The sequence below is a fragment of the Phocoena sinus genome, chromosome 4, assembly GCF_008692025.1.
Source record: "Phocoena sinus isolate mPhoSin1 chromosome 4, mPhoSin1.pri, whole genome shotgun sequence".
Taxonomy (NCBI): domain Eukaryota; kingdom Metazoa; phylum Chordata; class Mammalia; order Artiodactyla; family Phocoenidae; genus Phocoena; species Phocoena sinus.
Window position 1 is genome coordinate 11,452,386 of NC_045766.1, and position 13,395 is coordinate 11,465,780.

The window sequence follows — 13,395 nt, forward strand, 5'->3', positions numbered from 1 at the left end:
TGTCAATATCTTCAATATCCTATTTTATCCCATGAAACGAATAATTCAAGGTGGCTGAAAATGCTTTAGGCCAAACCAGAATTGGAAAACTTTGCTTCATGTGGTTCTAGGTTGTTGGAAGAAAAATGGTACCAATTGCATCATTCTGAGGGCCAAGACATCGTATGCAATATGGAGGGTCACTACTTATTTCTTTATGTCTTCTCTCAAATTTAAGAATAAAGGGACATAGTTACCTTTCTAATCACGTAGGAAAAGGAGAAAAGAGAATTTTGACCACATCTAGAAATACTTCTCAAGTATGAAACACACCTACATGTTCATGATGGAAAAATTGCAAATCAGCTCTCAGACTGTGTCCCAACTCTGAACTCTGAATTGTCTTGGCAATGAGTGGACAGAGGGTGACATGAGGCTATAGGAAAATTGATTAGTAGGGACACATAATATTGGTGGAACTAGAATGCATCTGGCTGCTTCCATTGACAATCTAAAATCTCATGTTTCTACAGGGTCTGGGGACCAGGAGAAGCTTTTGTGATTCTGTAAATGTTGACGGTTCATTTTTCTCCAAGGCACTTCACAGAGCCAAAGGTCAGGGAACCTCAGAAATTCCTTGTCTTCACCCAATTTATTATATAATTTTGTGTGCTCATATGTGTTTGAGTCTTGATTTCCAAATAATATCCACAACAATTTTAGATGTTTATATTTTTGCCTTTTCAGATTTCAAGTTGGTGATTTTTCAGGTTATAATATGAAAATGCTGCTCACTTTGCTCCTTATGATAATTTGTTCCCATGTTTCTGTCAACCAACATTCTGGTAAGGAAAAAAATGAAAAGAATTCTTTTCCTTAATTTTCATTATGGAAAATAATATATGAGTTTGACTTGCTTAAAAGTTAAGTGTTTTGTTTTGCTTTGTTTTGATTTTGATGATAGTAAAGGTGGGAGTGGCAGCTCAGTTTCTTTTGATGTCACCCTGTGTTCCTTTGAAGATCATTTGTTTCTGGATTTTATTCCTTGTTCACAATAGGAAGATATGAGAACTATTTTCTTGTCCTCAGTTTCAACTACTTCTAGGTCTTCTGGGAGGTTGCATGAAAATTCTCTTTTAACATTAGGTTCAGGCCTGGAAAATTTGAAATGTCTCTTCCTAATTCATTTGTGCCAAAACATTTGTCTTGGTTAAGCATCCAGATTTGGCTCCAGTTTAAACTGAGTGTCTGATTATTGTAAAGAAAGTGCTTTTACCCTGAAGAGAGAGCTCCAGAGCCATCCACTGTCAGCAATCTATGTCCAGTGGACTTGAAGTCAAAATACTGGCCAAGCCTTCACAGCCTCTACCACCTCCTAAATAATCAGTTCTTATACTGGTCGCTTCATGTCCAGGGCCACCTAGATTGGCTTTTACAGTTTTCTCAAGGACTCTGACCTTGGAAGCAAATTTTCTGGAGAGACAGATTAGACTTTGCCCTGCAAACATCTTCCTTTGATATCTCACTAGGCCTATTATTAAGCTTTTTAAAGAAAGACAGTGCTTTTTCCCCAGTTGTTCTGTGGTTCACATATAGTGATGGGCCTGGTTAGAACCTAAATATGCCTCCTGTGCCAGTGGCTACATTTCTTTTCTCCATACAAAATGTGGGGATTTGTCCATGAATAGAAAGGTCACTTTTGGTCACAAGTCAAGCCATCCTACGCAGTACTCACCTGACAGTCCTCAGAGGGGTTCCAGACTTCTCTTGGAGGAAGATGTTGATCCCATTAGTTTTTCCCCTGAGATTCTGCTGGCTATACGATCATCAAAGCAATCTCAAACTGGTTGAAATCATGTTGTTTAGAAGAAAAGAAAGAATGATTTTATCCACTATGCCTTGATCAGACTGCTCTAAAGAGAATGAAGTAACATGCTGGGGTGCCAAAGCTGATTTCCTCACAGTTGTAGACAAGAAAAGATTGAAGTTCTTTTAATTTGATTAGAATTTATCTTGTGACTATTTCAGATAATCAGAAACTCAGAGTGAGGAGAGACCTTAGATATTTTCTAGTTGAATCTACTCATTTTAAATATGAGGAAACGGAGGCCCAAGTATATTGAATGGCTTGACAGAGCTGGAAGAATTAGCTGATAACAAAGTCAGGACTCACATCACTTGTTCAATTACACTGTATTTTCTTAAACATACACCATCGAGACACACACAAATATTTCCCTTCCTTCCCTGGACCAGAAATGGAGCTTACAGAACAGTTGTAAGAGCTCTGAATTCAAACCAGCAGACAGATCATGAGCAAGTGATATTTTGTGCTTGAACCAAATAACTCTCTATCACATAAAAATATAATTTTACATACCTAGCATTGAATCTGGCATCAAATGAAGCCTTGAAAGCTCAGCAAAGTATTGTATTTCTCTATAAAAATTATATTCTTAATAGAAATTAAAAGTATAATCCTATTCCTAGCTTAAGGTAGGAATGCTAATGTTTCTATCACATTTTACATTTGTGAGAATAAATTTATCAATTATAATGCCCACTCATGAAAAAATATTGTAAATAACTTTAAGAAAGATTAATGCAATCTCATATTTATGGTTTTTAGGATTCTTTTTAAACTTCACCAATTTGACACTTTGACTACAAAACTAATATGTTTATAAGTTAATCAGATCACTTGTTGCTTTGCTTAAGTGGAAATCACAATGAAAGGCTATTTTTTAGATTTCTCCATTCAAATTTGATTTGATTAGATTCTCAATGAAAATGTTTATCGTGTTGATATAAATTGAGGTCAAATTCTGAAAGAAAATAAGACACGGGGAAATTATTCGCTAAACATATAAAAACCCATGATTTTTAACTTGTTTATATTTACCTATTTCTACTTAATTCCTTGCAAAAGTGATGCTTAATTTCATGATCAGTTCAAATGAGAGGGTGTATAAAGAATCAGCCCAAGAAACAATATTTTTCTTGAGAGAATGTGTATTATTTTCAGCGCATTGGAAAGATATTACAAATACAAACAAAAGAGGGAAGTAATGTTTTTCCCATATGGTTGGCATTAAACTTGGTAGTAAATTTTTGAAGTTTGCTTTGTTTGTGTTTGTCTATGGGTTTGTAGGCCCTGAGTATGCCGATGTGGTGTTTCTGGTGGACAGCTCTGACCACATGGGAATTAAATCCTTCCCGTTTGTAAAGACATTCATCAACAAAATGATCACCAGCCTCCCCATAGAGGCCCACAAGTACCGTGTGGGCCTGGCCCAGTACAGTGATGGGCTCCACAGAGAATTCCAGCTCAGCACCTTCAAGAGCAGAGGCCCCATGTTGAACCACCTCAAGAAGAACTTCAGGTTCCTGGGTGGCTCCCTGAGGATTGGTAAGACTCTCCAGGAGGTACACACAACCTACTTCTCAAACAGGAGGGACAGGAGACAGTTTCCTCCGATCCTGGTGGTCCTGGCTTCAGCCGAGTCTGAGGATGCCGTGGAAGAGGCCTCCAAGGCGCTGCGCAACGACGGGGTGAGGATCATCTCCGTGGGTATGCAGGGGGCGTCCGAGGAGACCCTGAAGGCCATGGCCACAGGCCAGTTCCACTACAGCCTCCGGACGGTCCGAGACCTCAGCACGTTCTCCCAAAACATGACGCAGATTCTCAAGGATGCGGCTCAGTACAAGGAAGGAGCAGTCAATGACATTCTTGTGGAAGGTGGGTTCAGGGCGCGTGTGTAGGGATGATGATAAAATGCTTTTGGAAGATCAACAAGAGGAGAGGATGGAGACTCTATGAACATCCCCTTCCCCAAAAGCTGGGCTGCATTTTCAGATGTTAAATTCTGCATAAATCATTCTGGAATGATTGTGGCCTTTTTAAATCCAGTGAACTTGGTGAGCCTTGGTTTTCCATGCTTCACTTATTGCTCATCATTCACAGGCTGCCTCCACCCTGCTCCCAGCTGCCTGAGCTTTCTTCCTGGGCTTCAGTTGCTATGTAGTTTTATTCCTGGTTCATTTAAAAGGTTGATTTGCTCCTAAAAAAATCCTTGACTCCAGAAGCCATATAATGTCATCACAGGATGTTAGAGCTTGAAACAACTTCAGGAAGTCCAAAACCTCTGTTCCACAGAGAGGTACTTGCGGGCCTTCTTAGAGATGATGTGACCTGGCCCTGGACGAGGCTGCAGTCTGGAGTCAGAGCCACGCCTGTGTGGTTTCAGTCCCGTGCTGCCCCTTCCTGCAGCTCTGTTCTAAATTAGCTTCCCCGTGTTCTGCTCCAACTCCAACCTGCTGTCCTGGTCTGTCCCCTTGTGTTCTCCTATTAGCAAGAATGGCCAAGAGTTTATGAACACCATCCAAGAGAGGGGCAGGAGAGAGCCAGTAAAAAAACAATTTGCTCAAAGTGTACAAGTCCAAACAAGTGATGTAAGAAACTCACATTATGTCTGGTTAAGTCAGTTTGAGTGAGATGACATATAAAACTGTCTATTGATACTGGAGAATGCTGCTTTTCTTGTAGCAATCTATGAAAATATGGGAATCCTATTACTAGCATCTTTCCCAAATAAAATATTGGAATGTCAATTGCTATTCCATTACCATCCTTTAAGAATGTTTGGACTATAAATACTGATTTTATTAGTGATTTTAATACAATAGCAGTAGCTTCTGTTCACTGAGTGACTTTTATGTGCCAGGCCCCATGCTAAACACATGATCTCATTTAATCCCCATAACAACTCTATGAGATCAATATTATGGTTACCTATATTTTACAGATGTGGAAATTGGAGCTGGGAAGTTAGCTAAGCTCCCACCTTTGAACCCAGGACTCTCTGATCTCAGCTTCATAATCATTTTGTACACCTCCTTCCATCTTTAAGGGCATAACTAAGTTCTGGTTGAGTTCTCCGTGTCTTTTAATGCTGAGCAGAGATGCTGAATTGAAACTCTGCCTGTTCGTTCCTTGCCCACAGTTTGCCAAGGCCCTTCTGTGGCAGATGTTGTGTTCCTGTTGGATATGTCCATCAGCGGCAGCTGGGAGGACTTTGACTATCTTAAAGAATTCCTGGAAGAAAGTGTATCTGCTCTGGACATCAAGGAAAACTGCATGAGGGTTGGCCTTGTGGCCTATAGCAATGAGACGAAGGTGATTAACCCACTGAGCAGTGGCATAAACAAGTCGGAGGTTCTCCAGGATATACAGAGCCTCTCTCCCCAGGCTGGGAAGGCCTACACTGGAGCTGCCTTGAGAAAGATCAGGAAGGAGGTCTTCAGCGTGCAGCACGGCAGTCGGAAGAATCAGGGGGTGCCACAGATAGCTGTGCTGGTGACCCACAGCCCGTCTGAGGACAACGTGACCAAGGCTGCTGTGAACCTCCGGCGCCAGGGCGTGACCATCTTCACCATGGGCATAGACGGGGCCAGCGACGCCCAGCTGGAGAAGATCGCATCTCACCCTGCCAAGCAGTACATCTCCAAACTGAAAACCTTCTCCGACCTGGCTGCCCACAACCAGACGTTTCTAAAGAAACTGCGGAACCAGATCACACACACAGTCTCTGTCATTTCCGAAAGGACTGAAACCCTCAAATCTGGTAAAGCCTTTTGCTGAGAGAAGGATTATTCCCATCGTTTTGCCTTTTTCTTGTCTTGCAGGTGTTCTGTGTACAAAAGGGCTTGGCAGGCATGATGTAGGGAGGGAGAGTGAGTTCCTGACTTTTTAATTTAACTTGATAATAAGAAACGTAAATTGGGGGAGAATAAAAGCTATTGAGGTGTTGGAATGGGAAGAAAGGATTTCTTTTTTTATTTGCTCTTTTGCACAGCTTTACTTGGATTCTTTGTTACTTCTCAACACTCCAGAATACCTTCCTTTGTTATTTCCCACTCTGCACTTTTTCCTTTCTCACCTTTGCCTCTCATGTTTCCTTGCTCTTTCCTTTCTTTTTTTTTTTTGTATGAGTACTTTTCTCTCCCTCCTCTTCTTCCCTCAGCCTCAAATTCCAATTTAGAGAATAAACAGGAAGCATGATTTGGATTGAGGACAGAGTAATGAATTTATTGGGAGGTACTATTCTAGTATCAGTGAGTTTAGAGAGAGACAGAAAGCAATGTATTTCATATATTTCATACATACACATGTATTTTTCATAAATTATGTGTGTGCACGCAATACGTATATATATCTGCATCCTTCAACAAATATTTACAGCATGACGACTGCAGAAGTGTCACTGCCTGGCATAAATAAGGCCACTGACAATACCCCTGGTTGTGTTAACTGACCAGGAGTGGATGAAGAGTAAATACTTTGTTCAAGATTTCAAGAAAGACAGCACTTTGTCCACCATGTCCAGTTAAATGCTACCTTCTCTAGCTCGCAAATCACCACTTAACATTTTGCTAAGCAGTTACTCCCTGCTAAGAGAAGTGACTTGTAAAAAGCATCTTCATGTTTTCTTTCTAATCTTTTACTGCATCCAGATTGACTCTGATTCTTGATGCAAATCATCTCAAACTGTCACAGATAATTCATTTGGGTCTTTAACATGGAGAAACTGTTTCCCATTTTTCTGTCTGACGAGGCTGGTGTTTGCCCTTCCTCCCACCTGCCCCTGTGTCTCTGTCCCACTTGCCCCAATGCCACACTCAATTTTCGTGTTGCATTTTAGGTTGTGTGGACACTGAGGAAGCAGACATCTATCTGCTCATCGATGGCTCTGGGAGCACCCAGGCCACGGACTTCCAGGAAATGAAGACCTTCCTGTCGGAGGTTGTAGGGATGTTCAACATCGCTCCCCAGAAGGTGCGAGTTGGGGCTGTCCAGTATGCTGACCGCTGGGACTTGGAATTTGAGATCAGTAAATACACCAACAAGCATGATGTGGGAAAGGCCATCGAGAACATCAGGCAGCTGGGCGGGAACACAAACACAGGCGCAGCCTTGAACTTCACTCTGGGGCTGCTGCAGAAAGCAAAGAGGCAGCGGGAAAACAGAGTGCCAAGCCACCTTGTTGTCCTGACCAACGGTGTGTCCCAGGACAGCATCTTGGGGCCCGCAAACAGACTGAGAGAGGAGCTCATCCACGTCTATGCCATTGGGGTCAAGGAGGCCAACGAGACACAGCTGCGAGAAATCGCAGGCGAGGAGAAGCGGGTGTACTATGTGCATGACTTTGATGCCTTGAAAGACATAAGAAACCAGGTTGTTCAAGAAATCTGTGCCGAAGAAGGTAGGACTCCTTGCCTTTGGACTTCAGCTCCCAAATTGCTTTCCTGCAGTATTTATTTTTCGTTTTTAATTGAAATATAGTTGATTTACAATGCTGTGTTAACTTCTGCTGTATAGTTATACATATATACACATTCTTTTTCATATTCTTTTCCATTATGGTTTATCACAGGATGTTGAATATAGTTTCCTGTGCTGTACAGTAGGACCTTTTCGTTTATCCATCCTATACATAACAATTTGCATCTGCTTTCTGCAGTGTTTGACGCTGCAGGTGTGCAGAAACAGCATAAATGACCAAGCTGAGATTCATTGACTCGTGGAGCTGTTTATTATCCAGAACAAAATGAAGGGCCCATTATAGTGTTGCTCTAATTATTATTATCTGAAGCATAAAAAGAATATTTCAGGTTTATTTCAGTTGCTTTTTAATAAAATTTGTATGAAATCTTCTAGAGCTAGATAAGTAATTTTCAACTAGGGGTGATTTTTCCCCCTCAGGGGATGGTTGGCAATGTCTAGAGACAATTTTGGTGGTGATAACTAGGGGAGTGCTAATTAATTAGCTTCTAATAAGTATTAATTAGCTTCTCCCCACAAATCCCTGTGAGGATAGATCTATGATTAGATACTGCCTGTGTAATATGATCAAATGATTTCTGATTTTAAGGAGTACTACAGGTTTATTTAAATTGCTTTTTGATAAAACATGTATGAAATCTTCTAGAGTTAGATCAGTAGTTTTCAACCAGGGGTGATTTTGCCCCCTTAGGGAAGAGTTGGCAATGTCTAGAGACATTTTTGGTGGTCATAATTGGGGCAGCACTACTGGCATCTAACAGGTAGAGGGCAGGGATACTGCTAAACATCCTACAGTATCCTACAGTGCATGGATTGCCCTCCACAATACAAATTTTCCAGCCCACAATGTCAGTAGTGCTGAGGCTGAGAAACCCTGAGTTACATATTAAAGCAAATTACTAAATAACAAAGAGAATAGGCTCCCTCTCATTGCCTTCAATGCATTATTTACCTGATAACAGCCCTTACCAAGTACATGCTTAACTTACATATAGAATTTTTTGTGTTTTGGGTTTTTCTGTTCACTCTTAATCTTTTTACACAAAGCCAACTTGAATAACCCATCTCCTTTCTCTTGTGTAGCCTGCAAAGAGATGAAGGCCGACATCATGTTTCTGGTGGACAGTTCTGGCAGTATAGGACCTGAAAACTTCATCAAAATGAAAACATTTATGAAAAACCTGGTGAGCAAATCTCAGATTGGGGGAGATAGGGTGCAAATCGGTGTAGTCCAGTTCAGTGACATCAATAAGGAGGAGTTTCAGCTCAACAGATATATGTCCCAGGGGGAAATTTCAGATGCAATAGACCGAATGGCTCACATTGGAGAAACTACCTTGACCGGTAGCGCCCTGACCTTCGTGTCTCAGTACTTCAGCCCTGCCAAGGGGGCCCGGCCCAACGTCAGGAAGTTCCTCATTCTCATCACGGACGGTGAGGCTCAGGACACAGTCAAGGACCCAGCAGTGGCACTTCGGCAAGAAGGCATAATTATCTACTCCGTGGGGGTGTTTGGCTCCAATGTCACCCAGCTTGAGGAGATCAGTGGGAGGCCAGAGATGGTTTTTTATGTTGAGAATTTTGACATTCTGCAACACATTGAAGACGACCTTGTTTTTGGAATATGCAGCCCCCGTGAAGGTAGGCGTGGGCATATTCACTATAGGGGGATTATCCAAATGCCACAGATACATGTTAGTCATTGTTTCTTGAACTAAGCAGACTACTATTTGAACATTGTATCCTAGTGGCTTTGACTTGCTTATAGAAATGAAAGTTTCCTCAACAGAACTGTTAAATTAGACAGTAAGGAACAATTCTGATCCACCTAGATGCTTTCCTTTTCGTAGACAAAGCACTAGGGTGATGAATCCTCCATTTAAGGAAAATAGTATCGTACTGGATTTTAGGTCTGGTTCCCTAGAAGCAGAAGCTGAGTCAGGAGTTCTTGTGGAAGTTATTTATTTATTTATTTATCTATTGCTTTTGCTTTTTAAAAAATTTTATTGGAGTATAGTTGATTAATGTCGTGTTAGTTTCAGGTGTACAGCAAAGTGATTCAGTTATACATACATACATATATATGTTCTTTTTCAGTTTCTTTTCCCATATAGGTTATTATAAAATATTGAGTAGAGTTCCCTGTCCTATACCGTAGGTCCTTGTTGGTTATCTATTTTATATATAGTCGTGTATATATGTTAATCCGAAACTCCTAATTTATCCCTTCCCCCCCTCCTCCCCTTTGGTGACCATAAGTTTGTTTTCTGTCTGTGGGTTTGTTTTGTAAATAAGTTCATTTGTATCTTTTTCTTTTTAGATTCCACAGTATAAGTGATATCATATTATATTTGTCTTTATCTGGCTTACTTCACTTAGTATGATAATCTCTAGGCCCATGCATGTTGCTGCAAATGGTATTATTTCATTCTTTTTATGGCTGAGTAATATTCCATTATATATATGGACATTTAGGTTGTTTCTTGCCTCAGCTATTGTAAACAGTGCTGCTATGAACATTGGGGTGCATGTATGTTTTTGAATTATGGTTACCTCTGGATTTATGCCCAGGAGTGGGATTGCAGTAGCTCTATTTTTAGTTTTTTAAGGAATCTCTATACTGTTCTCCATAGTGGCTTCACCAATTTACATTGCCACCAACAATGTAGGAGGGTTCCCTTTTCTCCACACCTCTCCAGCATTCATTATTTGTAGACTTTTTGATTTATTGGGGAGGTGTTTTCAGAAGAGAAGTAAGGAGGGCAGGACAGGGCATGGGTAAGAGTTAAGCAAGGAGGTGGTCTCAGCTAGAGTCTGGCTTCAGCCTCATCCCCCGGGGAGCACTGGAGCATGAATTACATCACAGAGTCGGTTTCACCTTGAGGCAGGGGCCCAGCCTTGTATAATCTGAGTTTGGGGGCTATGTGTGGTCCACTGAGACAGGCGATAGAGGGGTATAACCTCCTGGGCAAGGTGTCTCCCCTTTGACCTAACATCCGCTATACATGTTTGTTCATTTTACAATTTTTTAAAATCAATACTTACATAAAATGAGATAATCTTTATAAAAACATGTTGATATTTATTAAATCCTATAAAGGAGGAATATAATATAGGAACTTGAGCAATGGATGCTTCCAAGGAAATAAATAGGGTAGTCACCCACATGTTCCTAGGAGACTGCAGAGTAAGGGAATTGATAAAACTTAGGTTCAGCAGAAATAAGGGGCTGATTTATACTGCGACCCATGGGACTTGATGACAGAGGCATTCTGAAAAACCTCTATGGAGGAGATGGATCTTAATGGAATTTTGAAGGAAAAGAGGGACGTTGTTCTGTTGTTCAAATAACAGTTCTTGTCAACCCCCACTAGAAGTCTTGGTGACTGCGGTCTATGTTTTGTGACAAGAGGAATACACCTGGATTACATGTCCTGGTAACTCCACCCAGAACAAATCTGACCTTTTTGAAGGGTGCCAGCACTGAGCAGTCTACCCCCCAGCCCCCTGGGTAATCCAAGCAGGTCCCCTGGGCAGCCGAAGGCCAGAGGGACATAGTTTCTCCTTGTGAGGACCCAGACTTTCTGGAGAATTTGGTTACGGCTCTGTACACATGGCCTCTAGTTAGGGGGGGAAGTGCATTGGCTTTAGGATTTGCAACAGCCCTACCACGGAGCAATAAAGTGACTGTCAAGGAAGGGAATGTGGTGAGCCTCGGAGGGGGCAGGGGGAATCTTCTCACAGTTCCATTTCTCCAGAATGGATGAGTTAACATTTGGAACACACCTTCCTAAGGCCTGTAGAGGGATGGTGCTACATAGAGACTAAATCATTCACCATCTTACAATTCCACTTCTCCAGAATGAGTGAGTTGGAGTTTGGAACTCTGTACCTTGAGTTAGAATGTGATACACACATGGACTAATTGGGTCTTTCCTGCTTTACTTTTCCATGGCATTGACTCTACATTTAAAAAGTTAATGAGAAGTCATGCTAGGACCACTTGGTTGGGCCAGGTGTGAAATGGGTTTATTTTTATGATGAGGCCCAATCGTGAAAACAGATAATGTCTTAAGAAAGTCAAAAAGGGAGAAAATGTAACCTTGAAAAGTTAAACATGAAAAAATATACAGTGTTGCCAAATTCATTTTCATCTGGTCATTTTCCCAGGGTTCATTTTAAGAATAAAATCTCATGGTCCCTGTGGCTTAAAAAAAATAAACAAATTAGTGTAAATGAAAGCACATGTTGAAGGTACCACTTAAACACAGGAAAATTTCCTCAGAATTTTGAATTTTTTTTTTTTTTTTGGTCCAAAAGCACTTGACATGTTTATCCCTGATGATCCTGTGACCCACCTTCCCACCCCCTTCCCAACCCCTGCAGTAGGCTTCACGTCACATTTGCCTTGTCCTAAAAGCCACCTAAATGAGCATTACTATGTACTGGCAGCACAAATACATGTGTGTTGTGTCTGTTGTCCAGGGAGCGGACATTCCAATGTACAGCTTGATCCTATGGAGACGAGACACTGGCATTTAAAAAACAGGTGGGGGAGGGGAGTCCTGCATGATGTGCAAGCTAATCTCATCCAGTTTTCCTTTCTCCTCCTTCAGAATGCAAGCGCATTGAAGTTTTAGATGTCGTGTTTGTAATTGACAGCTCTGGCAGCATTGACCGTGATGAGTATAATATCATGAAGGACTTCATGATTGACTTGGTGAAAAAAGCTGATGTGGGCAAGAATCACGTCCGGTTTGGGGCTCTGAAGTATGCAGATGACCCAGAGGTGCTGTTTTATCTGGATAACCTTGGCACAAAACGGGAGGTGATCTCGGTGCTTCAAAATGACCAGCCCATGGGGGGCAACACTTACACCGCCGAGGCCCTGGGCTTCTCAGACCACATGTTCACTGAAGCCCGGGGCAGCCGCCTGCACAAGGGGGTCCCCCAGGTCCTCATCGTAATCACCGATGGGGAATCCCATGATGCCGATAAGCTCAATGCCACAGCCAAGGCCTTACGGGACAAGGGCATCCTTGTCCTGGCCGTGGGGATCGCTGGTGCCAACCCCGTGGAGCTGCTGGCCATGGCAGGATCAAGTGACAAGTACTTCTTTGTGGAAACTTTTGGAGGCCTGAAGGGGATATTTTCAGATGTGTCCGCCAGTGTGTGTAACTCTTCAAAAGTAGGTAAGATTCATCCATTAAGTTTTTAATTATCAGCAGAGGTCCAAATAAGGGAGAAACCAAAGAGAAGGGGCACTGAGTGTTCTGCAGAAGTTCCCACACTGTGGAATCTCAAATTGGAAAGACCTCAGGATGTTCCATTTGGCCTTCCACAACATTCCCACTCACTTCTGCCTAAACTCTTCCAATGATGGGAAATTTACCATTTCAAACAGGCTTTATTTATTGGAACACAACTGTGTTTACATGCCACTTTCACCCTTTAGTTCTCCTTCCTGTTCTTTACACAAGAAATCAAATCCCTCTCTTCCTAAGAACCAGTGACCACTGCTTGAAGTCCTCTCTCCTCCATTCTGGAAGTCCCCTGTGCCTTCACCCGTTTCTGTTATGGCACAAGTTCATTTGCAATATGGAGCCCAATGTTAAGCCCTCAGTTTTAGCCTCAGATGTTTCCAGAGAAGATTGTGAGCAGGACCTTTTGCCCTGGATGCTGTGTTTCTATTCTGGCAGCTGGAAATTGCTTTGCTGTATGTACGTATGTATGTATGTATGTATGTATGCATTCATTCATTCATTCAGCTGCCACTTTACACTTGTTTCAAAGGAAGATTGTGGTTTATTAAAATTCCTTAGTATTTCTATCAGGATGTGTTTTACCAAAAATACCAAGTATTTTTTATTAGATGAATTAATATTAATCAAGGATTTCAATATCTTGGTGCAGTTGCTTTTAAAACTTATTTAACTTTCCTGTTTTTCATATGCCTTGCCTCCTGAGAATGCAGCTACTGTCTTTTTCTTTCACAAAACTAAAAAATTCCATCTGGATCTCACTGAAAACCAGGATGAATCTCTTACTTTCTGTTGGCCAATGTCTAAAAATCA

General features: G+C 41.5%; 1 protein-coding gene across 1 annotated transcript in view; it reads left to right on the forward strand.

The window, feature by feature from the left end:
* Positions 1–763: 763 nt before the first annotated feature.
* Positions 764–13,395, forward strand: part of COL6A6 (collagen type VI alpha 6 chain) — a 117,545-nt gene continuing 104,913 nt past the window's right edge. The window contains exons 1-6 of the mRNA XM_032630447.1: positions 764–824; positions 3,131–3,718; positions 4,983–5,603; positions 6,681–7,241; positions 8,405–8,962; positions 11,938–12,513. Coding sequence (XP_032486338.1) covers positions 764–824; positions 3,131–3,718; positions 4,983–5,603; positions 6,681–7,241; positions 8,405–8,962; positions 11,938–12,513 — 2,965 coding nt within the window. The remainder of the gene's footprint in view (positions 825–3,130; positions 3,719–4,982; positions 5,604–6,680; positions 7,242–8,404; positions 8,963–11,937; positions 12,514–13,395) is intronic.